The sequence below is a fragment of the Pezoporus wallicus genome, unplaced genomic scaffold (genome assembly GCF_028554395.1).
Source record: "Pezoporus wallicus isolate ANWC-B61680 ecotype Strahan unplaced genomic scaffold, APGP_CSIRO_Pwel_v1 contig_5352, whole genome shotgun sequence".
Lineage (NCBI taxonomy): Eukaryota > Metazoa > Chordata > Aves > Psittaciformes > Psittacidae > Pezoporus > Pezoporus wallicus.
The window spans coordinates 4,310,708-4,337,139 of NW_026639660.1; the positions used below are offsets into that span (position 1 = coordinate 4,310,708).

General features: G+C 38.4%; 1 protein-coding gene across 4 annotated transcripts in view; it reads left to right on the forward strand.

Annotated features, from left to right (window-relative positions):
• Positions 1–26,432, forward strand: part of ZFAND3 (zinc finger AN1-type containing 3) — a 139,357-nt gene that overhangs the window by 101,829 nt on the left and 11,096 nt on the right. For 3 of the 4 annotated variants that reach the window (XM_057415467.1, XM_057415469.1, XM_057415470.1), the window contains 2 exons: positions 1,163–1,228; positions 17,645–17,815. In XM_057415467.1, coding sequence (XP_057271450.1) covers positions 1,163–1,228; positions 17,645–17,815 — 237 coding nt within the window. The remainder of the gene's footprint in view (positions 1–1,162; positions 1,229–17,644; positions 17,816–26,432) is intronic. The other variant, XM_057415468.1, reaches the window with a different exon arrangement.

A 26,432-nucleotide genomic window follows, 5' to 3' on the forward strand; every position in this document is an offset into this window, starting at 1 on the left:
TTTTCCTTCTGAATTTCAGAAGTGTCTTTACCTTTTTTGTAGTGTTACAGTGCTGTGAGTTTTATAGGGTAGACAGCTACCCAAGACCTGACATTTAATGAAAAAATAGAAATGGGATCAAAACTTGAAGGGGAGCATCTTGGAGAGAAGCAAAAAGAAACAGTTCAGTACAGGCCAGACTTCAAAATACTTGAAAAGAAAAAAAACCCAAGAAACCAGGATTGCCAGAGCCCCAGTGCTGCTTTCCAGATACGTGAGGGATGAAAAAAGAATTAAGGAAAAAAGTATTTTTCGGGCCATGAAGACTTACATCGTATTGCCAACATAGTGTTACTGTATCACCAGCAGTCCAGTGCAAGCTTGATTATTGGTATTTCGGTAGGCAAACTCTACTAGATCTAACTTAATTTCAGGCTCTCTAGCATCATCCAATTTGTAATATCCAATTATCAAATGTGTTATAAATATGTTATTACCACTGGTAATGCTACTTGAGATTTGTCTTGTCTTCCCTATATGGGGTTTATTTTTTACTGCAAGTCACTGAATACGCTCAATTGGTCGTTGTTTTAACGAGATCTCTGGAGCACTCTTCAACAATGATGCATATTAAGAAAAAAGCCAAAAAGCAAACAGATACCAGAGGAGTGAGCAAGAGTCCAGAGTTCAACAAAAAAACTTAAACACAGAATGTTTGCGTATTCTTGTGCCACAGTTGGAAAACATAATGAGAATAAGCTAGGAGGCAAAGCCGGTATCTCACTGGAGTCAATGACAAGGTTGCTGTTGACATCAGGGAAGTGATCGCTTTGTCCCTTGCAATACTTGTTAGTTACATGGATTTCTACCTTTGTTCTGACAGAAACAGTGACTTTGTCAAGGCTGGAAAAATTGCTATTTACAGTATTTTCCTAAAACTGCCTCTTGAAATATTTATGAAGTATAATGTAACTTGTCTTTTTGTCCCAACTTATCATCTAGTTTTTCAGACATATTTGGACTTGGCTGTGAAAGAAATACTGAGAGTAATAGACTACTTCCATATGTGCTTTTCAAAGACAAGTGCTCCTCAACGTTTTATATTCCTAAATTTAATTTTGACATGGTTGTAAATATGAAATGTAGGTGGTATTTTGAGACATATGATCTTCTCTGATTCCAGGTGGGCCATGCACAAGTACAGCTCATGCCTCGTTAACCACACCAACCAAAAGATCTTGCAACTCAGGTACGTGTTTTGTGGGGTCAAGGAGTTAGATTTTGTGTGAGATGTAGCTGTATGATTGTAGTTTAATAGTCAACTATATCTGATGAATGCCAAGTGAAATAGGAATATTGTCACTTTGCTGTCAGAAATGTATCTATAAAAGGATTTGTATGTCACATAGTTAATCTCAGAGTTCTGTTAAACGTAATTCCATAAATACATGATTTCTGTTAAATTTTGTAAACATAAGACATAAAGGAGTAATTGGTCTGATCTAACTCTAACGATTGTGGTCTGGAAATCCCTCTTTTAAGTGCAGAGTATTGAGTAGAAAACTGATCGAAGATGTAGTATAGACAGCTGATGTTTGCATTGAGACTAAATTTTACCTGCTTTGGGTCCTTTCAGTAACTTTATTTCTACAGGATATAGACAGATAATCTCTCACAGAGCTACTGTTAGTAGTGACACGTTAGGTCATTGTCAGGCTGAAGTTGCTGCTTCTGCAGGAGATGAAGAATCATGTGAGCTCTCATTCAGGCAGGCAGCCAAGTTATCCACATTTTCTCAGATATTTTTCAGACTTGGTTTTGCATGATTTAAGGAGAGCTCATATGGTCCTTTCCACCAGCACCACTACGGGAAGCCATAATCTCCTGTGGAGTGGTAGTAGCAGGCATCTAGGTAGTAGCAGGCATCTAGGCATCTAGCAGTCTGTGTTTCCAAAATAATTTTGCCTGTATTTATGTAACGACTGAGCTGTGTTGAATATGCAGAAGGGAAGAATTACCTTAATTTCCCCCAATGTTTTTTGCATTATTTACTCAGTGATCTGCATATTTTGTTTGTAGTCCCTTACACTAATAAACCTGTACCAGGAGTTAGGGTTTTTTTCTCCAGGGTTTGAATTTTCAGCAAACTTTAGTTTTTAAAATAAATTACCATGTTTTCCAAGTCTGCATGTGGGAATCTGGATATATATGGGAATTGACAAGAAAACATTGACTGTAAAATATTGCCCAGAAATGGTGTGACATCTTAAGGCACATGCACCAGGCTGCTTAGGTGAATATTTGTTGCGGTTTAACCACAAATAAAACATAACCCCACACTAACTACTGTGAAGAAAATTAACTATTCAGCCAAAACCAGCAAGTTCTTTCACACTACATTCACTTCAGCTTATTGTCCCTTCCTAGGAAGCTGTGTAAGCAATAGTTGTCAATACTACACATTACATATAAGCTTCTTTTCTGTAAGTATTCTGCATTTCTTCTGCTTGGAAGAGCTTTGAAGGCAGAATGTTTGGGTGGAATTCATCTGTGCAATTCTGCCTCCCTCTTCAAGCATGGCTTTTTTTTTTTTTTCCCCTGAAGTCTACCATATATCAGTATTTGAGACAGAAAATTAGAAATTTGACCTACTTATCTTGTAGGCAGGTTCCCATCAGGAGGGTATTAAGAAGACATAAACCTTTTGTATTTTATTAGCATTAATGTAACCATTGAAGAAAGATCAGAACAATAAATCTGTCAAGACACAGGAAAAGTTCTCATACCAAAAAAGAGTTTTTACCTCATGCACTTGTCAGCTTGCATGCTGGAGGAGATGTTCAGATAAAGAATTGTATTATGACACCAAATAGCGGGGTTTTTCCTCCTCCTGTTCGCCAGAATCATCGCTGTGGTAAAAAGTATTTCTGTTCCAAAGTGTGCCCATAGGACAAAGATTGTAATGAAAGGAGTTAATAAAGCCCAGCGATCATTAGCTTGGATGATGCCTCAAAGGTTTTTGAGAGCCAGCAGTCTGAAGATTTTGTCAGAAAAAGAGATGGGGCTGTGTGGCCAGTGCAAGCTTCTTTGGCATTTTGATTTGTTTCTTAATGGTCAGGTAATGTTGATAGCAGATACTGTGAGGCTTACTCTAGTCAGTCGGGCATCCAGATCCCATTCATATTGGGTGCCCATGTCAGGAAAGCGCAGTACTACGTGGCATATTAGTCTTCTATTTCTGCTCTACAACTTGAATGATGATTTAATACACAGTTCAAAGCCGGGTTTTAAAGCATCCTCATGTGGCTTAAAGAAATCTGGAAAAAAAAATCAGTGGAACCGTGTGAGTGCGCTCGGTTAATTTTTTATTGTGCAGTAGAGAAGGTAGTAGAAATGGGCAGATAAAATGCAGTAATGATAAAGGCAATTCATACATTATGTCCATAAAGTTGGTAAGGTTTTAAGTACTTTCTCAGTAGCAGTTCATGAGAAACGTGCATCTTAAATATTTTGTATAGTTATATGTGCAGATGGCTGGCATTTAATGAGGGTATCTGTCCTGAATCAGTGTGGTAGTATTTATATTGTACAAGATTACAGTATCTGTCTCCTTGCTCTGTCATTTTCTAGTTTAAAATTTGAGTCTAGAAGATGCAAATAATTCTTGCACTGCTTGAGCAAAGCAGTTAAGCAGGCGTGGGGTCCTCTTCGAAGTTTTGAGTTTATTGATGTTCTCACATTAATGTGTGTGCTTGATTGTAGCACTGCCATAAATCTGAATGCTTTGAGGCTGAACCCGTACAATTGAGAGGACAGCCTTTTAGGAGTTTCAGAAAGGGCAGGTTGTGGAAATAGAAGTACACAAGTTCAGCCAAAGCCAAACCCAAGAAGTCGCTACTTTTGTGTGATCATTTTTTATCAGTCTTTGTGTTGAAAGAGGACAAAAGAACCTGGTACACCACTAATTAGATTTTACTTTTTTTTAATTGTTTTCAAGTGTTAAGCTCCTAGCCAAAAATACACAAAATAATAGTGAAAGAAGTTTGTAACATTAAAACAGCTTTGAGGTTTGGTTTTCGTTGGTGTTACAGGGGACTTTTAAGGTGTTCTTTAGCATTTGACTTCTGCAGGTCACTGTGTTAGAAATCTACCCTTCTTCGAGCTCTCTCACTGACAAGGAAGTAATGATAGAACAGCCTTCGAGCAGCACAGTAAATCACCCAGCCCTGGCAATAATAGTGCCCATTAGGGGCACTCTTATTTTTTCTTCTTCCCCCCCCCCCCCCCCCCCCCCCCGCTCAGTTTCCACCTGTACTAATAGAACAGCACATCAAGCAAGGCTGTAAATAAAAGTTATAACCTAATAGGTGGGCACTGAACTGGAACAGACAGGAGCTGAAGCATGGAAGCCTTATTACTGCTTATCAGCAATTATAAACAGGATAAAGTGTCTGGGACTTGCCCTGATGCAGCAAGAGCTAATAGAGGCTGGGAGATGACACCGTACCATGATCAGATGATGTATGTTGATGGGTTTTTACTATCTCATCTTCTTGCCTGTTTCTGTGATGTGGTGGATTATCTGTTCTGTGCTTCCATAGCTATCTGGATGAATGGATTGGCTTTCTTTCCTGCTCAGAGGAGCTTGAGCACATATACCTCAGTTTGATTATTTTTATACATATCCTTTGCATTAGTTGCCAGTACTGGTTATCTAAAAGCCTTTTCAAAGTCTTACAATTATTGTAGATTAAAATCCTCCTAATGTTAAGGATCATAATAGTCTGATCTATAAACAAATTTAAGGACTTGCTGCGATTTTGGATTTATTTTCCCTATCACCTTGTTCAACTTCACAAAATCACCCTCATTCATTACACATAGTGGATATGGTCACCTGAACTCTTTTACACTAGAAGCTTCCCATGTGTTTTAGACTAAATGTGTAATAACCAGTGTGGTTGGAGGTTTGAGGTCAATATATCAAAAAGTTTGTTAAAAGTCATCTATAGCCATGATGATCCTTGCCTCTGAGTTATAAAAAGTCAAGCTGTTCCTGGGAAGGTTTTTAAGAGCTTGTTAGCACACAATAATTGGTAATATCCACAAAAAAAAAGACTTTCTTGATCTTTTATCTGTCACAGTCTAGCACATTACTGTGCTAGACATCTAAATCACCTCTTCACTAAGCTACAGAGAAAAAGAAATGCCTTGAAATTTAGCCTATCCTTGCTTTAATCTAAAGAGAAGTTTTGCAAGCATCTTCTTAGTTCATACATTGATCACTCCTGCTGTTTACTTCTGAAGAGAATTTTCTTCTGGATCGTGGAAAAAGTACAACATTTGGAAATGAAAAGGAGTGCAGCAGCATGAGAGCATGTGCAAACAGTGACTCCTGTCCTTGTCTATTCAGTACAGCCAGGGTAAAATAAATAGATTATTTTTTCTATCATCCTATGATATTAGCACAGGAATTACTTACATCTGTCAGTGTTAAAGTACTCTAAACTGAGATGAATGGAAACTAATCCTTTTCATAATTGATATTCTTTGAAATAAGTTTTCACACTTACTGGTCCTAAGGTGTTCCTTTCTTTTGCATTGTTCATGAAGTGAGGAAGCTAAGCAAAGGGACAAAAAGTGTAATGTGGCTGTGGAAGCCCTGTTTCACACGCTGTATAGATGAATTGGAAATACTTGTTTTGAAGATGTTTATAAACCATGCTAGTAAGTCCAACTTGAGAATAACTCCTTTTTCTAATCAGGCTGTTGAAGTTATTTGCAGAAGGATTGCTGGCCTCAGGAAATAAAACACAATTGCTTTTATGGAATAGGATAAATAAATGAACATGATAACTTACAAGCTTATTAATATTTCCCATTTTATAATATTGTATTCCCCAAAATTGTACCAACTCAGATAAATTCTTCACTTGCTGTAAGCACTGCTCAGCAATAACTAAAACATCAGTGCGTTTATTATTCCCGTTCTAAATCCAAAACACAGCACTCTCCTAGCTACTAGGAAGAAAATTATCCCAGCTGAAACTAGAACAGTGCCTTGTGTAGAAAGCAGGATTCAGTGTGTGCCTGTGTAAAAGGCAGAAATGTGTACAAATTTCAGTAGGCGTTGGTTATACAGGGGTACATACGTTATGAGAAACAAGCTTTTCCTCCCTTGTGAGGAAGAAAAAACTGAACAACCCAGTACAATAGTAGTTTTCAAGTCCTACATGCTAATAGAGAATATTCTCCCGGTACTTAAAACTGTTACTCCTACTACTTTTATTTATCCTCTTAAATCACCCAAACTCATCTTTTATCCTTTATGCTGTTTGGGCATGCTTTTGAACCTTCTTTTTTCATAACTTCACCAGATAACCTGCTCAAGACTTTTTTTTATTACATGTAAGTTCATTCTTCAGCTTCATTTGTCTTTATCTCTTTTTGCTGCTCCTGACTCAAATTTTTCATCTATTTTCCTTTCCATATCCCAAATCCCGTTATGAAAAAGACCACATTCAAAGTAGAACAACTTTGAGGAAAACGTGCTTACGTCAAAGGGACAGGAGGATCTCTTGACAGGAGTTCACATTGTATTGTAAGCCAGTAGGAAAGTTATTTTGAATGTCAAATTAAAGGTAGTACCAGATGAGAGGAGAATAGTAGGATTAGCTGTGTTGGGAAGAGTATAGCTGGCAGATCAAGGGAAGAGATTTTTTTCCTCTCTAGCTGGCACTGGAATAGGGCTGGACCAGGCCTCCAGCAAACCAATCCAGCTTTCATGTTTACTCTGTATCAAGGAGGATGCTGGATTAGGTAACCCCCCAGAAGTCCCTTCCAACCTAATTCTTTCAATGACACCAACAGAAAACAGATACAGTCTGAGTGATTGAAGGTATTTACTCTAACCTCAATAGCATTCATAGCACTTGGTGGGAGCTGAGGCAGGTATGGTCTAGAAGTACAGGTGAGTGTTTAATTCCTTGAGCATTGCAGAGAGGAGCCAGGAGAGAGGCTCTTAGAAAGGTGAGGGAGTTGGGATGGTCAGTAAAGAGCTGAATGAACAGTTCTTGTGGCAGGGTTGTTGGTGGCTATGAGCAGAATAACCAAAGTGTGCTTGGTAAATAAGATACGTTCCTCTCTTGAAAAACAAATATGTTCCTGCCCTTAACTGATTCCTCTGCATGTTTTCCCTATGGTCTGAAAGGTGGTTTTCCATCTAGTTGGTGAAATTCTTGCCACATACAAAATTGTCTATCTTTAAGGTCATTATCTTTTAAAATTCAGTTATGACCACATTTTTGTATTGAAGTCTTAGGGAATTATGATAAAAGATTTGTCCTCAAATCCATTGAAACAAAAGAGTAATTTTTGTTTTTAATTTATTTTTTTAAGTCATTCGATGCCATGTTTAGTTTTCTGAATTATCAGGATCTCTGTGACCAGTTAACTGACCTTTGGCAATAGGTACATAGCTAATACTAAAGAATACACATCTGTTAAGCCCACTTGGCATTATGGTCCAAACAGCTCTGGATTTCTTGTTTCATTAACAGCATCTACCCACTGAGGTACTGGGAAGCTATTCCCAAATAATAAAATTGTAGCTCACAACTTTAAATAAATTGTATCTCAATTAATTTCAAGGACAAATAAATGAGGGTGACATGTGTGACCTTTCCCACCTGCAATACCTTCCTAGAACTTAATAAAAATCTACATTGGAACAGGACTAGGGAGTTTAGGGTTTGCTTTAGTTTCAGTGGGGCTTGCCCAAGAGCAAGACAGCCTGGAGAACATCGCAAAGGATAGTTGAGATAGTTAACTTAAAAATCTATGAGGAGCTCTGCTCCTGTCAGCCTGAAGAATTGATTTTACCTCTATGTGTTGCAGCCAACACCTTGGTCTGATCTGTGCAGTTCAGGCATCTTTCTTACTGGTTTGATTTAGCAAATGAGACACAGCTTTTTATCTTGTAAAATTTGTTATTTTATTGCACTGAAAGATTTTTTTAACAAGTTCAGCACTAAGTAACTGGCCTGAAAAATATTTCAAAACACGTCCTCTTTTATTTGCTCTTTAATATTGATATTTTTAATATCCTAGATTAAAACACATAACATGCAGGGGGCTAATAGTGAGCCTGTTACTGCTGTACTTTTTGATGTGAGGGCAGTGCCTCAAAGGTTTCCTCTGACTCTTGGTGAGGACCTCTCTTCTGACTAATGATTTCTGTGAGCATCAGACAGCTTTTAAATACAAGTTTTCGATATTTGCCATTTAGGTGCTCATTTTCATAAGGACTCTAAAAATACATGGAAGTAATTTTAGAGTTTCTTGGAAGCATGCTTGAGTCTGTTAAGCATACTCAAGGGAACTCGTGTATTTTCCTACAAAGTAAACGGTTTATTGTGTGTTCACTGAATTGTCATGCAAACAAGTTACCTCTTTTCCCCATTCCTGTTCCAAATTACTTTTCATAACATACATTTCAGGGAGTAACTGATGAGACAAATATCTTGTGGCAAAAGAGGGTTGAAAGAAAGGTGTATGTGAGATGCAAGGCAGTACATGTACTGTTGTATCCTCTGAGTTTCATTGATCTGTTCTACTTCTCCCTTTGTGTAGAGCTTTGATTCAGGTTAGTATAGATGTTTCCCAAGCATCTCCTTTCAAATCAGCAGGAACTGCCCAGTAAACTAGCCTGACTTCTGATGTATTGTAGACAGCAATCAGGTGCACAAAAATTGTCTTCTGTGCCAGGGCTGGTGTTCTTTTCTTCACCAAAAAAAAAAAAAAAAAAAATTGCTGGAAAAAGTAACAATCAAAATACAAAGTGAATTTTAAGCTTTTCTTAAAATATGTGACTCAAACCCAAGTATATTTTGAAGGTAGGTTGGCTGTATATTTCAGAACCTGCCTTAACGCATTCAGTAAAATCTTTATCAAAATACAAGAGCTTTTAGGGTTTTTCCTTACCATTAATCAGTTACAGCCCTTGGAATTATAGTCTCTCATTGCAAGGTTTCTGTTGCTAATGGCATCACTGAGGTTCTGCAGTTAATGACAGATCAGATTTTTGAAAGATTAATATTGAAAATATATCTTTTTTTTTCACTGCTAGCAGGCGAGAGTTCCCTACAATTCCTCTTCTGAATCTGTGTCTTAGCCTTGGAAAGCCTTCATTATACCAGTGAGGGGGTAGGGTGTCCTAAGAAAAACTCAGCGTATGAATGAAAAATAACAGAGCAAGTAGTTTCTATATAGAACTGGTTTTAGGCTATTAGTTTGAAGAATTACCTCCCTGAACACTGTACACCATCTGATTGATGAGGACAGAGCTGGAGTATACTGCTAGGATTTTGAAGCAGAGCAGCACCACTTACTTAGGCACTCAAGCTGACTAGCAGAGATGCCATATTTATAGCATTATCCGTTCTTGTTAATCTAACATTACAGAGTTTCACAAAGCATAAGAAGCTCCTCATTAAAGTCAGCAAAACCAAAACTATGATATTGCCGAATGCTTCTGAATTGCAGAACCACAGTAAGGTTTTTTGTATGGTTTGTACATGCATATTGATATATACAAATATGTGTATTTGAATACTAGTTAAGTAGTCTCTTCAGGTGCTGTGGAATGGCCAGGATGTTCATGATTTGCCTTTGTAACTTTTTGGTCATGTGTATCCTGTTCCAGATTTTCAATTCCTTCTTGTGTTTTGGTTCTTCCATTTAGCCATCTCTGTTTGTACATTATTCCTCCAGTTAATAATCCTGTGCTGATTATTCAGGACACTTTGCAACATCATTTGTTCTTCAACTTTACTGTCACCAGCATCTGCTTTGTCCCTCTCCCAACCCTAACCCTGTGCTGCTAAAATACATAATTTAATCAGAAAATCAGTTCAAATTGCCACATGTTAAATATTTTTCTGAAAAACTAGTGAGGTTTTTTGGTTTGTTTCCCCCCCCCCCCCCCCTTTTTTCAAGGATTGTTCTTAATAATAGTCTGGGTATATGAAGGGCTTGAGATGCTGTTTATCAGCTACTAGAAAAACCCAACAATGCAAACCAGCTTCCCTTAACAAATCATTAGAATGGTATCAAGCTCCTACACTACATAAATTGTCCCCAGCAATCAAGGCAAGGGGAATTCAGTTTCAGGCCTGCATACAATAGCAGTTGCCATCTGTGTATGGTTTTGCTCTCAGCTGCTGTTCTTAAGTACCTTCTTCAACTGTTTACCCGCGTAGCAAGACATGGGCAGCCAGCAGCAGGCATAGTGTGCAGCAGCATTTTCCAACCTGTTCTCATCTGTATTGGGCTCCAGAGGTTTACGTACTTGAACACTGCCAGGGTGGGGCAGCCACAGCTTCTCTGGACAACCTGTGCCAGCACCTCACCATCCTCATAGGGAAGAATTTCTTCCTCCTGTCTAATCTAAACCTACCCTCTTTCAACTTAAAATCTTGCCCCCTTGTCCTATCACTACATACCCTTGTAAAAAGTCTGTCGGATTCCTTGTAGCCCCTTTTAGGCATTAGAAGACTGCTATAAGGTCTCCCCAGAGCCTTAATGTTTCAACTGATTGAAATGCCCTAAGTTAATCTGTCAAAGGAACTGTACAGTACAGATTCCTGACACATTTAAATATATACTTGTTTAAATCAACTGGGTATATAAGTAAAAATGCTTGAGAAATAAGTGAACGCTTCCATGAACTAAAGACATGCTGATATCAGAGAGTATGGGGGGAGTAATGCAAGAATTTAAGTATAAAATAGATGTAGTATAGGAGCCTAAAAGTGAGATGAAAACTAATAAGCTTTTCCCTTAATTTAGCAATTACAAAATTTAGTGACAAGAAAGGAGAATAGTCACCTGTATGCTTTTTCTAATTATAACTTTGTTAACCTGCGTGCAGTGACCTGTGTAGTTCACTATTTGTTTCACAATTTTCAGTGGGCATTTTCATTCCTTTGGGTTACTGGCACAAGATTAGTCTCTTCCATTTCATTAGAAATAGTAGTTAATAGCCTTATTAAGTTATGCTGCAGTACAGTACACTTTCTTTTTGATGGATAATAGTGCTGACAATACAGGTTTAGAGGAAAAAAAAAAACCAAAAAATGTGAGAGGTAGGAAAGGATTAGCGTATAATTTTTTTTAAGTTTCATTTTCACATCCATGGATCTGAGGCTTACAGAATGTCTGAGGGTGGAAGGGACTCCAGAGACCTTATGGACCAATCTCCTTGCTCAGAGCAGGATAATCTAGAGCAGGCTGGGCACCATCTCAAGCACGGTTTTGAGCACCGCTGAGGATGGAGCCTCCACCACCCCTACCCGCGTAGGCAACCGTTGCTAGTCTTGAGTCTCCCCTACAGCAAAAAAGTGTTTTCTTATGTGTAAGTGGAATGTTACTAAAATTAATGCGGTTATGCTCCCACATTTTTCTGTTTTCCTGAAATCATATGCCAGCAATAATCTATCCATTAATTATCATTCACACACGCACATATATATAAAATTTTAACTTAGAGTAGTTTTGAAGTTTGGTGAAAAGAAACACAAATTAGGTTGATGCACGTAAACTACTCAGGGTGGGGGGGCAGCTGCCTGGTTTCCTAACACAATAAGGCATCCCTAGTTTGTCCCACAGTAACTCTGGAGTGTTCATCTTTATGTTTTACAAGTGCCTGTTCTCACTATGCCAGCAAAGTGCTTGTTACTGCACACCTTTGATTCTCTTCTTCTTTCCTTGCAACACATGCATCATGTATGCCAGCTCTCATTTTGGGGAAATTAAGACATGCTGTTGTTGAGCTCAGAAATACTGCTTACATTCAAAGCAGTATTTCAAATATTTCAAACATTTCAAAGCTGTATTTCATTTTTTCACTGTTTTTAGTTCCATTTAAAAAAAAAAAATACCCAAACCAAAAAAACACCAAAACCACAGCACTTTGTCACTGTCTAATGGATGCCTTTTTCTTAATCTCTATTGCAAAGGGAGAAGGTGAATCATAGAATCATAGAATAGGTAGGTTTGGAAAGGACCTTAAGATCATTCAGTTCCAACCCCCCATGCCATAGGCAGCGACGCCTCACATTACACCATGTCATCCAAGGCTCTGTCCAACCTGTCCTTGAACACTGCCAGGGATGGAGCATTCACATCTTGGAGTTTGGTGCACATCACTGATAATTAACATTTGGAACATCTTGTAGCAACTCTTCTGATTATGTATTTCAAACAGGCTAAAAGTTGTAGGTTGTTTTTTTTTTTAATGGGTTGGTTTTTTTTACTTGCTGGAGTTGGAAGCAACTGATTTGGAATGGTTTTGGTAATTGTTCAGAAATAGTGACTTCTGTAATGGGGATTATTTTTAGTCTCCAGACTGATTTCACAGGGAGCCTCCTAGGCAAAGAAATGGCAAACAGGACCTAAGTTCTGTAGGGACTCTTCCTATGTGGTCTCCCTATTCTGCATTGCATAGGGACAATGAGTTTTAGTGCAATTGCTTTTAAATTCTGTGGAAGGGAAACAATAAATCAGTGAAATGGTGATACTAAGGTTACTGTGATGGTGCTAGAAAAGAGATTGTGCGGTTAAATCTTACCAAAGGGTTTATGTAAGACTTTGAGACATTGTCTATAGGGTTTTAAGAAAAACTGAGATGAATTCACAAAAGGAATAAAATTCTGATGAGTGTAAGTGCTTCCAGAGAGGTGCATACTTAGGTTTCTGATGCAGCTTTGAGATACAGTCATGATTGTGTGAGAAGACTTGATGTTCTTATCACTGTAAATATCAGAGCTTCAAAATAACTGTTTCTGCAGCATTTTACAGCAACAGGGAAGAACTGAGGTAGTCACAGTTGTCAACCTTGGCTCATAAAATGTTAATCTCTAATTTCTGTCTCATTAATTGTCAACAAGCCAAATGGGTTTTGGAACAGCTGTGTTACTTTTAGCTTCATTTGAAGTAGAGGAGATGACTTTAAATGATCATTCTGGTAAATGTGATAGGAAAGATTTGTAACAAGGCAGTTTCATCTAGATGAAATTTCTAATGCATGGTCAACATCCAGGGAATTAAGTAATCCCTCATTTAAAAATGGAAGAATGAAGGGAGGGAGAAATCCAAACTAGAAACTGGGAACAAGATATTGCTCAAACTTTAGTTATATCCTGTTATGCAGTTATTGTCTGTGCCTGTGCAAGTTTCTTCATGGACAGAGGTTTTAACAGCTCAAGCTCCTTCTAAAATGGTTTCAGAGGAGATGGCAGTGATGTTAGGGGATTCATTAATTACTGCTCTTACCGGTGTTTGCACAGGCAGCTGAGATCATAAGTATCAGTCTGTCAGTGTGATGGGTTCTCTAGGAAAGAAAAAAAAAAACAAATTCTGAGTGACTCAAAAGCTGTCACTAAACCAGAAATTAAATGGTTTCATTTATTTATTGAAGCAAGAAGCAGCTAAAGAGGGCTCCTCTTCCTACTCTTCCATCTCTTCCTTCCTCCTTCCCTGTTATGTTTTGTCAGCTGTCATGGTTTAAGCCCAGCTGGTAACTCAGAACAACGCAGCCACTCACTCTCCCCTCCCCTTCTTCCTCCTGCTCCCAGAGGGATGGGGAGGAGAATTGAAAGAATGTAAATCCCACGGGTTGAGGTAAGAACAGTCCAGTAACTGAGGTATAACACAAATCACTACTGCTACCACCAGTAATAATAATGATAAGGGGAGTAACAAGGGAAGAGAATACAACCGCTCACCACCTGCTGACCGATACCCGGCCAGACCCGAGCAGTGATCTAGCCCTTCTGGGTAACTGCCCCCAGTTTATATACTGGGCATGACGTGCTGTGGTATGGAATACCTCTTTGGCTAGTTTGGGTCAGGTGTCCTGTCCCTGCTTCCTCCTGGCTTCCCCTCCTCCCTGGCAGAGCATGAGACTCAGAAAGTCCTTGGTCAGACTAAACATGACTTAGCAGCAACTAAAAACATCGGTGTTATCAGCGTTGTTCCCAGGCTGAAAGTCAAAACCACAGCACTGCACCAGCTACTAAGAAGGAGAAAAATGACTGCTATGGCTGAACTCAGGACATCAGCCCATGTCTCTGCTGGGGTTAGAGTGTCCCACCCTCTCTCCAAAATGCTGTGAAAGAACCATCGTGATTGTTAGTAGAGTCATGTGCATGTAGCCTGAAAACCCCTCCATGGCAGGATAGTTAGAGAGTGGTATTCAGCTCTTTATTTGGAAAATTTTGAGGGGAGAACAGTGACAGGACAGAACAAAAGTGAGTTTCTGTCTAAGAGATAACAGTTTTTAAGAACACTGCTCTGCTTGTTGTTTCCAGAGAAACCTCCAGTTTCAGTCTTCCTTGGCTGAATTATTTCGTTATCTCGTTTCACATAGGAGTCACCACAATTAGAACAATCTCCATCCTCAGATACAGAAGAATCTCTGCTGAGCAATTTCTTTGTAACATTTTGGGAATGTCTGTATTGTTTTTCTTTATTTTTATGGAATAGTTTTATGATTTTTGACATCTGCAGGTAAATTTAAAGCATTTTTTTTTAACTCAGATTGGGTATTTGTTGATGTAATACTAAAATGCAAGTTGAGTGTGGGAAATGTTCCTTAAAAGCAGAGCAAGAAGTAATTCTTATTGCATGAACCAAGGAAAGTCACTGTCAGTCACTGGCTGAAAAAAATCCTCTTCTCTTGAGCCAGTTTTATTGTTTAATACATAGAGAATTTACTCTTGAGTCTAGTTGCAGCACTTCACCCTGTTCCTAGGGGATTTTTTTCTGCAACCCAGATGGTGAAGCTATGCATGACAATGTCCTTTTGCTATCAGATCTCTGAAATGTAATGTTGCAGGATTCCAGGTGCTGGGAGGTTTATTTTGTGTTCTCTATTGCTTGTGTCAGTATTGTGGAAAGAAACATGATCTGGAAAAAATGCATGCAGGACTGATCTAAAAGTTCTGATTTCTGATCCATGATTTCTCCTCACTTTTTGTTCTTAACCCTGAGAGGATGCAAGTGTGTGTACTGTTGGTCGGTTTTGTACTGAGTATTGGCTTGTGTTCATACGTTCGAGGTGCTGTGCAGGCAGTGATCAGATGGCTGGCACTGCCCCTAGAGTCAGGCTAAGGTGATCTCAGTGCTGGCACTCTTTATAGCAAAAGGAGATGCATTTTATAAGATTGGATATCTAAATTTTAATTTCTGTCATATTAACCAACTTACGTTAATATTCAGTTAGTCATCACCCATTAACAGGAAATGTACAATGAAATCTTTTAATTATAGGACTACTAGCCTGACTTGAGGTAGGCTGTTTTTCTCAGCAAGACACATGGGTTAATTAACTGATAGACACTGGTTGACTCACAAAATCCCTTATTTGGACTTCATTATAAGCAGACCACTATGGTTTCCATCTTCTTAATTCAGAATGCCAGGTTTGCTTTTGAGAATTCCCAGAGTGGCTCATGTTTCCAGAAGCAAAGCTGCGTGGGAGACAGCTCTTTCAAAACAGCAGTGTATCTGTTTCTCTGAGTAGTGGATAAACTACAAATCATGTAATTCCCCATCTTTGGCAGCAAGGTGGCCTGATTTACACTGATTTACACTGAGCCCTGAGTCAGCCAGATTGCTGTACATAAGGTGCCAGTTGGAGGGTAGAGTTGGGTAGAGACAGAGGATCTGTCTTGTGGATATTCTTGTGCAGAGATTTAATTCAAGACAGGACTGGTTGCTCCATAGCTGTATGAATTCATCATGCACTGCTTTATTTTCCTTGTCAAGGCTCCTGCAGAGCATGCAGATGTGGATTAAGTTATGTACTGAATGTTAGTTTAGGCCTAATAGATATATTTTGGGAGATGTAAGCTCACAAAATCTATGTAATCTATGACATTGATCAAAAAGAAGGTTGTGTTAAGGCACACATTAGATAAATTATTGCAGCTTAATAAAAACTTATCACCTGTATACTGTGCAGAAAGCAGTTCACTTTTCTGTGAAATTTGAGATGTGGAGACTTTGCTCTTATTGTAAAGCCAGGCACATTTTCATCATACCTTATGTCAGAAGTAGACCCAAGTGAGGCAAGTTGTCTGTTTGCCATGGGTGTAATATTGGAGTCCAACAACTGGGAAACACTGTGAGACAAGGTCTGAAGCACAGGTAAGAGAAATGGCTTAGTTTATACTAGATATGAGGGACCAGGGAAAGTTCATAGAGCATACCCAAGAGGGAGAGGCTAGCCTAGTCTGACTTCATTTGATATTTGCTCAAGGAAAGTCATGATGGTGATAAGCAGTGGATCATTGAAATAACAAGGATATAGACAGTGCTTTAGCCCCAGCAGTTACCTTTTCCTGGCTAGTCCAGGACAGCTAACACAAAGTAGACATGTTTTCCTTAAGCACAAGATACCACACAATGGAAACTTAAAGGCAAAAACTTGTGCGATAGGAATAGGCTACTCTTCTGCAAAAACATATAGTTCTCTTGTTACTTGTTATATTCATGTCCTTTCAAAATGGATTTAACTGAACTAAAGCCTTTTTTTTTTTTTCTTGGTGACTGAAGTAATGGCTTTCCACAGTTAGTCTCCTTGCAACACTGCTACCAACAATTTAATTTTTAGTACACCTTGCATTACATTTATTTGCAGCTTCTATTAAATAAAATGCGGAACTGATTCTGCTATACACAGATTGGGGAAGTGAAAATGTCTTTTCTAGCCTGACCTGACTCAGATTGTAGAACTGCAGATCTGCTGAAATCCACTGCCTCTGACATGCCATGAAAATAAGGCATGGGTATGCCATGTTCCAGTCAGTAACATGCATCTCGTGCCATTCGAGACCTCTGGTCAATATATCCATTGTAAGAGGGGAAAAAAGAACAACAAACCACAGCAACAGAAAAAGGCACTACACCACCTGAAGGAACAGTCCTGAACTTTAACTTTTTAAGGTTTTCCATACACTTATTGTGTTACAAGCTGAAATTTATGAAGTAGTTAATGCAGACAGTATTCTGACTAGTTATTTAAAAATAGCTGAGCACTTGGTGTATGCTAAATTAAATTGTTACCCATGTGGAAAGAGAGGGAAGCACAGTATGGTGCTTTCATGTCCCACCTTCAGTCATAAGAGATATAATTTACATGCTTTGCCTTAAAGATCTCCCTGTTGCCCAGGGAGGAAGCAGATCAAACCAGCATTCAGTTGTGTGTCATCAGCAGCCTACTCAGTTTGTGCAGGGAGAGCTAAGGTGGCTCATGGGAGAAGCTAAAAGAGTTGACAGATGAAGCCTGCAGTTGTTTAGGACTGTGTATACTCTACATGTTATCTCTGTATGACCCAGCTATGGCTGGAAGGAAGCTCATCAGTTCATTTTATATTCAGTATTGCCAGTAGGAGGGGTTGTTAGAGGGGACAAAGATAATTTGTCTTTTATTTGATCCTCATTTTGATTGTTAAGCAAATGGGTACCTGCAGTAGAATGGGAAGTATCTTGCTGCTTGGTGGTGACCCCAGCTGCAGGCTGTATACCTTCAGTCTGCCCAAATGGATGCCTCAGCAAGGAAGTTCTAATATTTTTCCTAAAATATTTGTTGTGAATACAGCAGATTCACAGTCGGAGAGTGAGGCTTCTCCTGAGAAACGGCCACGGCTACTGGATGACAGTAATGACAGGCCTGAAGAAACCAGTCGATCCAAACAGAAGAGTAGACGCCGATGCTTCCAGTGCCAAACAAAACTGGAGCTAGTACAGCAGGAACTGGGATCATGTCGCTGTGGTGAGTACTGCTTGTCAGTAGTGTCCGGCTTTCTAATGCAGCCATGCTTGGATCCGTATCCGAAGTAGAAATACAGAGAACTCTTACATTTTTTTTTAATCTTTCAAAGATAACTTTTAACAGAAGCCATAGCTTCCACTGGTAGCAGAAAGTTATAATTAGTTCCTGTCTAATTTCCCCTTTAAAACTTTGGCCTTGATGTACTGCCTCAAGAGAGCTCAGATGTTAATGAATTTAGCTTCAGAAGTCCCTGTAAGGCGGGAGAGCATCATACCCACTTGACAGGAGAAGAAACACAAAGCACATTAAAATACGCAAAGATGACAGGGTTTTCACAGAGCTTTAAGAAACATAGGTCAGCATCTACGTTCTGCATTTTATAATTACATTATTATTAAAAAGTTTAAGCAAAACCCCACTCTAATTGAAAACACTTTCTCATAGTTAGCTCTTGGTGGGGAAGACCTGTCCATAATACTTACTTATCCATCCTGGCTTTTCCAAAGTTGATAACACTGTTTTAATTGAATTGAGGATGATAATCTCATGCAGACAGCTAATCTGGGGTTTCGTATTACATGCAAATAATCTTTCTGAAACAATAATTAATGTGACTGGATTCCAGAGATGTTCCTCTCTCCTTTGTGGAACAGTTGTGTTTATAACTGGTTTAAATGTGCTTGTCAGACCCAATGAGAATGCACAGGGTAGTTTTACCTGCTAATTATTTTTACATATAGTCATGTGTTGCAAGCTTATGCTTCTGTTCTCTGCCCATATTTGTATCAATGCATGCAGAGAAATTTGTTTAGTTACCTCATTGTGTCTCAGCAGGGGGATTAATTTCCAAAGGATTTGCATATACAATAAGTGCAATTCACATTGCACCTGTGAATTGGAGGATATTGTACTAAAATGTTTTCTGGATAGAAGGCATGTCTTTCAGAGCGTCAATGGGGGGAGAAAAGATTAGCTAAGCTAGTTACAAAGACCCAGTTAAATGAGGCAGACCTCATTTATATATAGTATATAAATGAGTTCTAAATAACGAGTGAAGAGAGCAATAGAAAGTGGCAAAGATTCAGTGATTATCCTTTGTTCTTCAGTATCTGTCTTTGACCTTTAGAGACTACTTTTGTGTTGTGCTCCTTTGGACATGACATAAGCTTTGTTTCAGGTACTGGGGAACTGCTGTAGAACTAACATATGTTATCTTGAAGCCGCCAAACATGAAATCAAAAGCTGTAATGTAGAAATTCTTATTATGGAAATCCTGTGTCTGAATACTTTGAAGTATCCAGTAACGTTTTTACCAAACTAAAGAAATTTAGCACTGTCAGTGACATAGTTTGGCATGGCCTTTCCTGCTCAGCGTGGTAGGGGCAGGAGTTTCTGCTCCTGGTATTCTGCTGTCACAGATGTCTTGAGGCTGCTTACAGGGACCTGACTGAGATACAAGAATCCTCCTTAATACTGGGAACAAGAGAATTTTACAGGTTTGGGGGGAATTGAAGAAAAGCTGATTTAGAGATTATGTGCTGTCATTAATCTTTCCTGCATTTTGCAAAACTGGAGCTATGTAAGAGCAATGAAGTTGAAAACAACTTTTTAAAAGTCCTTCCATTGATTAGCAATGTTTTTCGAATTATAAAATCAGACCTGCCTTTTTTTTTCTTTTTTTTTTTTTTCTTAAATTGGATGACAAATATGGCTCCTCTCAAGTTTTCTTGAGGTAGTTCCACAATTCAACACTGTTGCAATACGAATGTTGTAGAACTTGTTCTTTGGATTGTTTTCACTGGATATATACAGCTTTATGGAAATAATTGTTAAAGGTCATAAAATGTGTTAATAAAACATGACTAGGAAACAATTCTTAATTCTTCAGCAATAAGTGAGGAAAATAAAATTTACTTTCCTACATTATATATTGCATCCTATATAAAGTATGTATAATAAACATTTCTATCCCACACATTTTATAAGAGAAGGGCTGAAAAGACTGTATCTTTGGTTTATCTGTGCAGCTGTAACTTTTAATTAATACTGTATTCAGTACGTATGTGTTCCCTGCAATGGAATGGTCTCCTGTAATGTGAAAGTAAGCATACCATGTGCTACTTAGTAGTAAAGTTAGTAAGTAAACCTTACCACTGAGCAACACAGGTCATCTCAGCTGCACATCACCTGAACTGCTTTACCAGTACCCACCAGCTTTTGTCATTTTACATAGGTGCCTTGGATACCATACTCAATAGCTTTGCCCCTGCTATCTGTAAAACTAGGTTGCTGTAGGTCATGAATGACAAGCCAGCTCAGAAACCCTGGGGAGGGGATGAAGGGAAACAGGCCAGAATAAATGTGTTAAAATTCTCATTAATTTAAAATGTTTTCTAAATCTGCATGTGATCAGGTTATCCTTTTTGTCATAATGTGAAGCACTGGTAACAATGTGAATTTAATTGAAAAAGTTGGAAATACAATCAGCTGGTGTAGAACAAGCCTGTATATCCTTCAAAAGCAATGGCCAAGGTAGAACATTTTTTGATCTGGACTTTCTACCACTGCTATTAAATTCTTGGCATCTTATTCCTTAACTGAAGCAATGGAAAAAAAGTAGAAAACCCCCTCAACTTTTAAGCGTTAAAATAAATGCTGACAGTCAGAATCGATAAAAAGGCAGACACGAACTTTAGAAGGACAAATGTGTGTGTTTTGCTTGGATGTAAGGAAAAAGGATTAACCACAGAAATATGATGTTATTCCAAAGCTGCGTCTGAAACCCTGTTTTTAAAATCTAGATTAACTCCACATAATAGCAGTTTTATTGTTTGCTATTACACATCATCTTGCCTCAATGTTAAAAGTCCTGGAAATCGTCTCCTTTTGTTCTGGTGTCTCTTTCAGTGGGATTTTTAGAAAGACATACTGGAAAGAGAAATTTATACCTGCTGGACAATGTTTTAATATAGATATACCTGCAAATATTACTCCAGCGTAGCTGGGACTTGTCCAGCAGGGCACAACCTTTTTAAAAGGGGACAGAGTAGTCTACTTCTTTATCCCAAATTCAGAGATATTTTGGAGAGAGTGCTGTGTTGGCTCTGTTGTCTCCTGTAGGACCTGTCCTAGACAGGTGTAGAGAGGTGATGCTGCTGAGCTTGTTCCTTTGACAGTACATGGAATTTTAGACAGATCTGACAGTTCTGCACGGCTTTGTCATGAAAGAAGACAATTCACCAGAAATTAAAAAACAAAAAAAAACCCAGCAAGGGTTCTTTGAACACAAAAATTTTTCAGATGTAGAAAATGTGTGTATTTTCATACACAAACACATACACACACACTCTCAAGATCTTTTTCCTTCTGCTTCTGCTTCATACAAGTTATTAACTGCTGACAAGAAATTCACATCTCATAAATAATGCTTAAGAGCCATTGCTATATAAATTGGATGTGTTATGAATTGTGATGGGCCTTTTTCTAGCATTCTGTGCCTGGAGCAGGAAGAACAGAGGATGTCATTTTCATTAATTTCTAATGTGGTGCCAATTAAAGCCAAGGAAGGAACTCGGAAGAGAAGAGTCACAGAGCTCCCCTGAATCCTGTGCCCTGGGGCTGTCAAACAAGCGTGCTGCCAAGCCTCCTCTGAAAGTTCCAGTAAATTACATACTCATCCAGCGCACACACAGACAAATTCAGCTTCTCTTTGATCTTCAAAAGAGCAATTTGTAAGACGAGTTCTGAGCCTCTTCACACAGCGAACTGGGAGAAGTGATAGGACTTGTTAATTGCTGATGCACTTTGCAAGCTTCAGTGTGAAAGAGAAATTTTAAAATGAATTCCCATTTTGTGCCTCTGACTGGATAACCTTTAAATCAACACTGCTAGAACAAAACTGCCTTCCTGTGAAGCGCTTCTAGATGACAGTTACACTAGGCGTGTTTTCCAGGCAGCGATGTTCTCTGCTTTTGGGTGGGCCTTTCAACAGTTTAGTGTCTTCTGGTGGATAATGGTTGTATTGAAATAATGTATTTATTTAATATTAGATTTAGTAGGCAGTTATATAATCAGGAGCTTGCAAGAATCTTATTCTTCAAGTTCCATTCTATTACAGTATTTCTGCTGGAAGTGCAAGCAGTCCAAAATCAATTGCCAGTGGTCCTTGATCTGAAAATTATGTTGTCAGTTCAGTGATAGGATAAGCAGGTGGCACTAGAGCTTTGTTTAAAATGAGGGGAGTGAATTTGAGAGTGATGGTAGCTATATAACATAGAGTTCTGGAAGGGTGTTCTAGAAAAAGACAGGTTGATTATTTGCAAATAACATGGTAAACCTATGGGCCTTGTCCTACTCAATAGCAATCTGCATCTTGTCAACTTGTGCGTTTTTAAAAGACAATGAACTTTAAACTTCTAAGACATAGAAATTATTTGCACAGAAAGGATAGCTTAATTTTATGGCAGAGGCTTATATTTTACAGCAAATAGTTCTGGTATCACTTGCTGTGTAAAGCCAACACAGAAGTTCTTTAAATATTGTTGGAATTGCATAAGGTGCATGAGGATATTCTAGAGGATCAGTAAAGGATTTTCTTGCATGTCGTGTTAGATACAGTCCCAGTCAGAAAAAAATCAGTACAGTATACCAGCTCTTCAGTACCTGTTATGTAGAATAGTTTGTCGTTTGTAGGCAACATCCTAATGGACACGTCTGTAGCTTGAAGTCCATCTGTCCAGAACTCTTGACAGTCAGTGGGGTGGCCAAGATAATGGGCCCTGGAAGTAAGTCAAGCCTTAGTTTTCAGTAGCAGTGCCTTAGAAAGATGTTGTTGATTTGTTTGTGTGTTTCTCAGATAGGAATCTCAAGATTTTCATGTTCTTTGGCCACAGTAGATGCTAAATAGGATGGGAAAAAGTTGAAACCTTCCAGTTTGATCAGACTTAAAAACCTAACTGCTCAGTTGTTGTGCCAGCTGAACAAACACTCATTAGCCCTATTTCTTGCTTGTGTGGACAAGAAAGATTTTCTTGGAGTTTTACTGGCCAAGGTTATGTTGTAGCAAGTTATAATTTCCCAGAATACAGACTGACTTGGACAGTTCTGTGTTCACCACTGCTTTTGGAGGAGACTCTGCAGTAGATACTAACCTCAGGCATGGGTGAAGGCAAAACATGTTGGTTTGCTGTTTTTTCTTGTGAGATGTTGACAAGTATTGGTGTTTGTCTCTTACTGGATTTGAAGGGATGCACATTCACAAGTGGCTTCTACAGCAGTAAGACTTTCAGTCAGGAAATGAGAGTCTCACTTTGCTGGTTGGCCAGAGTGGTGCCTTGCTGCACTGAATGTGTGGAATGATGGCTCAGTACACTGTTGGGGTACATCACAGACTCCTCCTTTATAAGAGCATAACTTTCCTTCCTATCTAGCTAGAAATTTTATGTGGATATAACTTTATGCACATAGATCACTGTCCACTGCTCATTGTGATTTAGGTCTAACTACTAAAGCATGTCTCTAGAAAGAGGACAGATTTTAGTCTTCACAGTGTACAATGTGCTGGGTGTCTCTGTGATGGTGTTGAATATGACTTTAATGCAAACAGGATAAATCTCATCTTAAACTTGTATTAGAACTTGGTGAAATGCCTCATCAAGATGTGATCAAAGTGGGTAAGATTGTCTTGATAAAATGGTGGCTTGAAAAAAGTAGCTCAGAGGAAAGCTGACCTTAAGGTAATGAGGGAATAAAGCCATGGGGAATACATTTATCTTGCACTAGAACAACATTAATAACAAAGTGGCATTACATCTCTTACAGAATTCCCTACCAAATCCTAAACCAACTCCTGACTTAAGTCTGATGCCTTCTAAAAATAATTTAGTACTTGCCAAATTATCTGTCTGTCTCTATATAATTAACAGTGAAGGGGCTTTTAAAACATTGATGAGTAAACGCAGATTAAAGGAGATCCAACCACTGTGAGAAAGCATTATAAACAAGTTGTAAAAATCTTTCATTTTAGCAGGGACAGGAGCAAAACCTTTTTGAAATATTTTGTAAACTTGCCTTCTAAACCACTTCAGAAACTTTTCCCATGTCTACATATGCATATATATGTGTGTGTATATATATATATATAGACTCACACGGACTCATAAGCATAGCTGAGTAGTATAAAAAAGAGTTTTCTGGTATGTTACTCTGCTTATTTTTCTACATTCCTGTTTTTAATTTAATTCTGTATAAATCTATAACAACCTGGTGGAATACTTTTCTTGGGATTTTTTGAAGTGTCCATCACTTCTGGTCTTCTGCTAAGCAGAGGGGTAAGAGGAAAAAAGAACAGACTCATATCAAGCATTTTTGGTAGCTACCAGAAACAAAATGTGGCCCCACAAAAGAGACTGTACCGTTTCTACAGATAACTGTAGACAGGTAAGTCTCACTGTAAAACAGTCATAAAACAAGTGGAAGAAAAACAACTGCAGATTCTTAACTTGTATAACAGAGCTGCTTGTTCATAAACACAGGAGATGAGGCATTTGTTTGGATTGTGCCAAAATAAATTTGGAATGATTTGATTTACTCAGTTAACTTAGAAATTATCTTAAGAAGGACAGGAAGAAAGAAACAAATTTGGAATAGATAAGGAACTAAAAATAAAAGCTCTTGACAACGGCACAATTTTTGTACATAGTAGTCCAACATGTATTGACACTAATGTTTCTTTTAAATCTTGGTAAAATATTAAATTGTGGTTCCATTTCCATGAAACCTTTTTCTCTGGAGAAGAATTTGTAATGGTGCTGGTCAGTTTACGTTCTAGATGGGTAAGGTTTTTCTGGTACAAACCAAAATGTCTTCAGGACATGAATATATGTTGGTATAACATATGTACTTCGATTGATTAACATTAAATATATGCACTGCTTCTGGAGATTGGGTCAACCAGTTCAAGAAGAAGTATTAAAAGAAAAATCCTATTAGCAACTGGTTGCATACTGTAATTCTGGCAAGTCTTCCTGCCAGGCCTTAAGATGTACCATATTCAGCTGCCTTCTGTTGACTGTTGTCCTAAGATAGTTGCTACCAGAATAGGTGTTTTGCCTCAGGCATTCAGCCATTCCAGTAATGCTTGCAGCTTAGTTTACAAGCTTACACTCCTGTTAAGTGTTAAAAAAGAAAAACTATTGAAGGTTGGCTTAAAACTGGAAGGCGTTTTTGTTTTGTTTTATAAAGGTTTTATCCCAATACTATAATTTGATAGGGAATATGCGCTGTTAACTAGTGTTGGTCTGCCCGGGTAGTATGTATTCTGAAAATTCTAGAAATTAAAAGCAGGTGACTAATTGGTGACTCACGGGCTTCAAGGGTAGGACCCAGAAAAAAACACTTTAGTGCCTAGGCTTTAGAAAATCTGTCCACAGCTTTGAAAGTGTAAATAGAGTTCACGGTCTGCTTGTAATTAGGAATCATGAAATAGTTTGAAAAGGCTCTAGTATACTCCCCCAGCTTGTTCAACTAGTGTGGCTTTCTTACTGCATGTGCTGATTCTGATTTCTTCCACTATGCTACTTAAAGTTCTGCAGCAGGCGACTCTCCTGATTCAGTGATATATAGTGTGCCTGTTAGTTACCTTCTTCAGTCCCAATCAGTACGTGTTATTGAAATGGTCAGTTGGTCTCTCAAGTCCTCAAGTTCTCCTCAAATAGAACAAGTTAGCATGTTCCTTTTAAAAACAAACAAAAAAAAGAAGTTTTATTTTTACACTACTGATGTACCCTTCAGGTTCTATACTATAGTATGAGTGAAAAAATAAGCATTTTGTTGGTGTGCTGCATTTGGTCTCTTCTTTCATACATGCCTGTACTGTGGTTAAAGAAGAAAGGAGAATATACGCTAAGAAAGCCACATTAGTTGAACAGTTGAAGATGCAGTTTTTAATTGTCTTGCATACACAAGAGATGCATGCCCTAGCTAAGACTATCTTATTTCTAATTCTGTCTCTTTCAGTACCTTTAGGGAAGAAATTTGCTTCGTATCAGAAAATGAAGATAATAGCTACCTACCTGCCTGACGTTCAAGGAAACATTTTTGAAGGTTAAAGAAGCTCTGCCTTTACTAATCAAAGTTCTTTCTTTACAGTGTTCTTATTTATCCGGTCTCACAGGGTTTGATTTGAAGTCAAAATGTTAAAGCTTCTCCAGGGCTGTGTGCTTAGAAAGCTCCTGCTGATTGGCAGAAGGCTGGAGCATTTTGTTCTCAAAAGGAGAGGTACTGCCTAGATACTGCATTCCCCATCAAAGTGAATCAAACACATTTGTCCATATGTTAACAAATAGCTTTGCAAGTATGTACTGATTTTACTAATATGCTTGATGTTTGAAGTAAACAGAGAAGGCCCAAAAACATGGCATAATAATCTGACAAATCCCAAAAGAACATCATAAGTTAGGTAAACTGGTCATCAAGTAAGGCTTAGGTAGGGTGGAATGATGCCCAGTAAATTTTGTTGGTGAAAATATAAATTCTTCATAGGAAGACCTAGAAGAAAAACGTCACACCAATTGCTGCATCAGAATTGGGAGGACAAAATGGGTATGGAAACGAATTG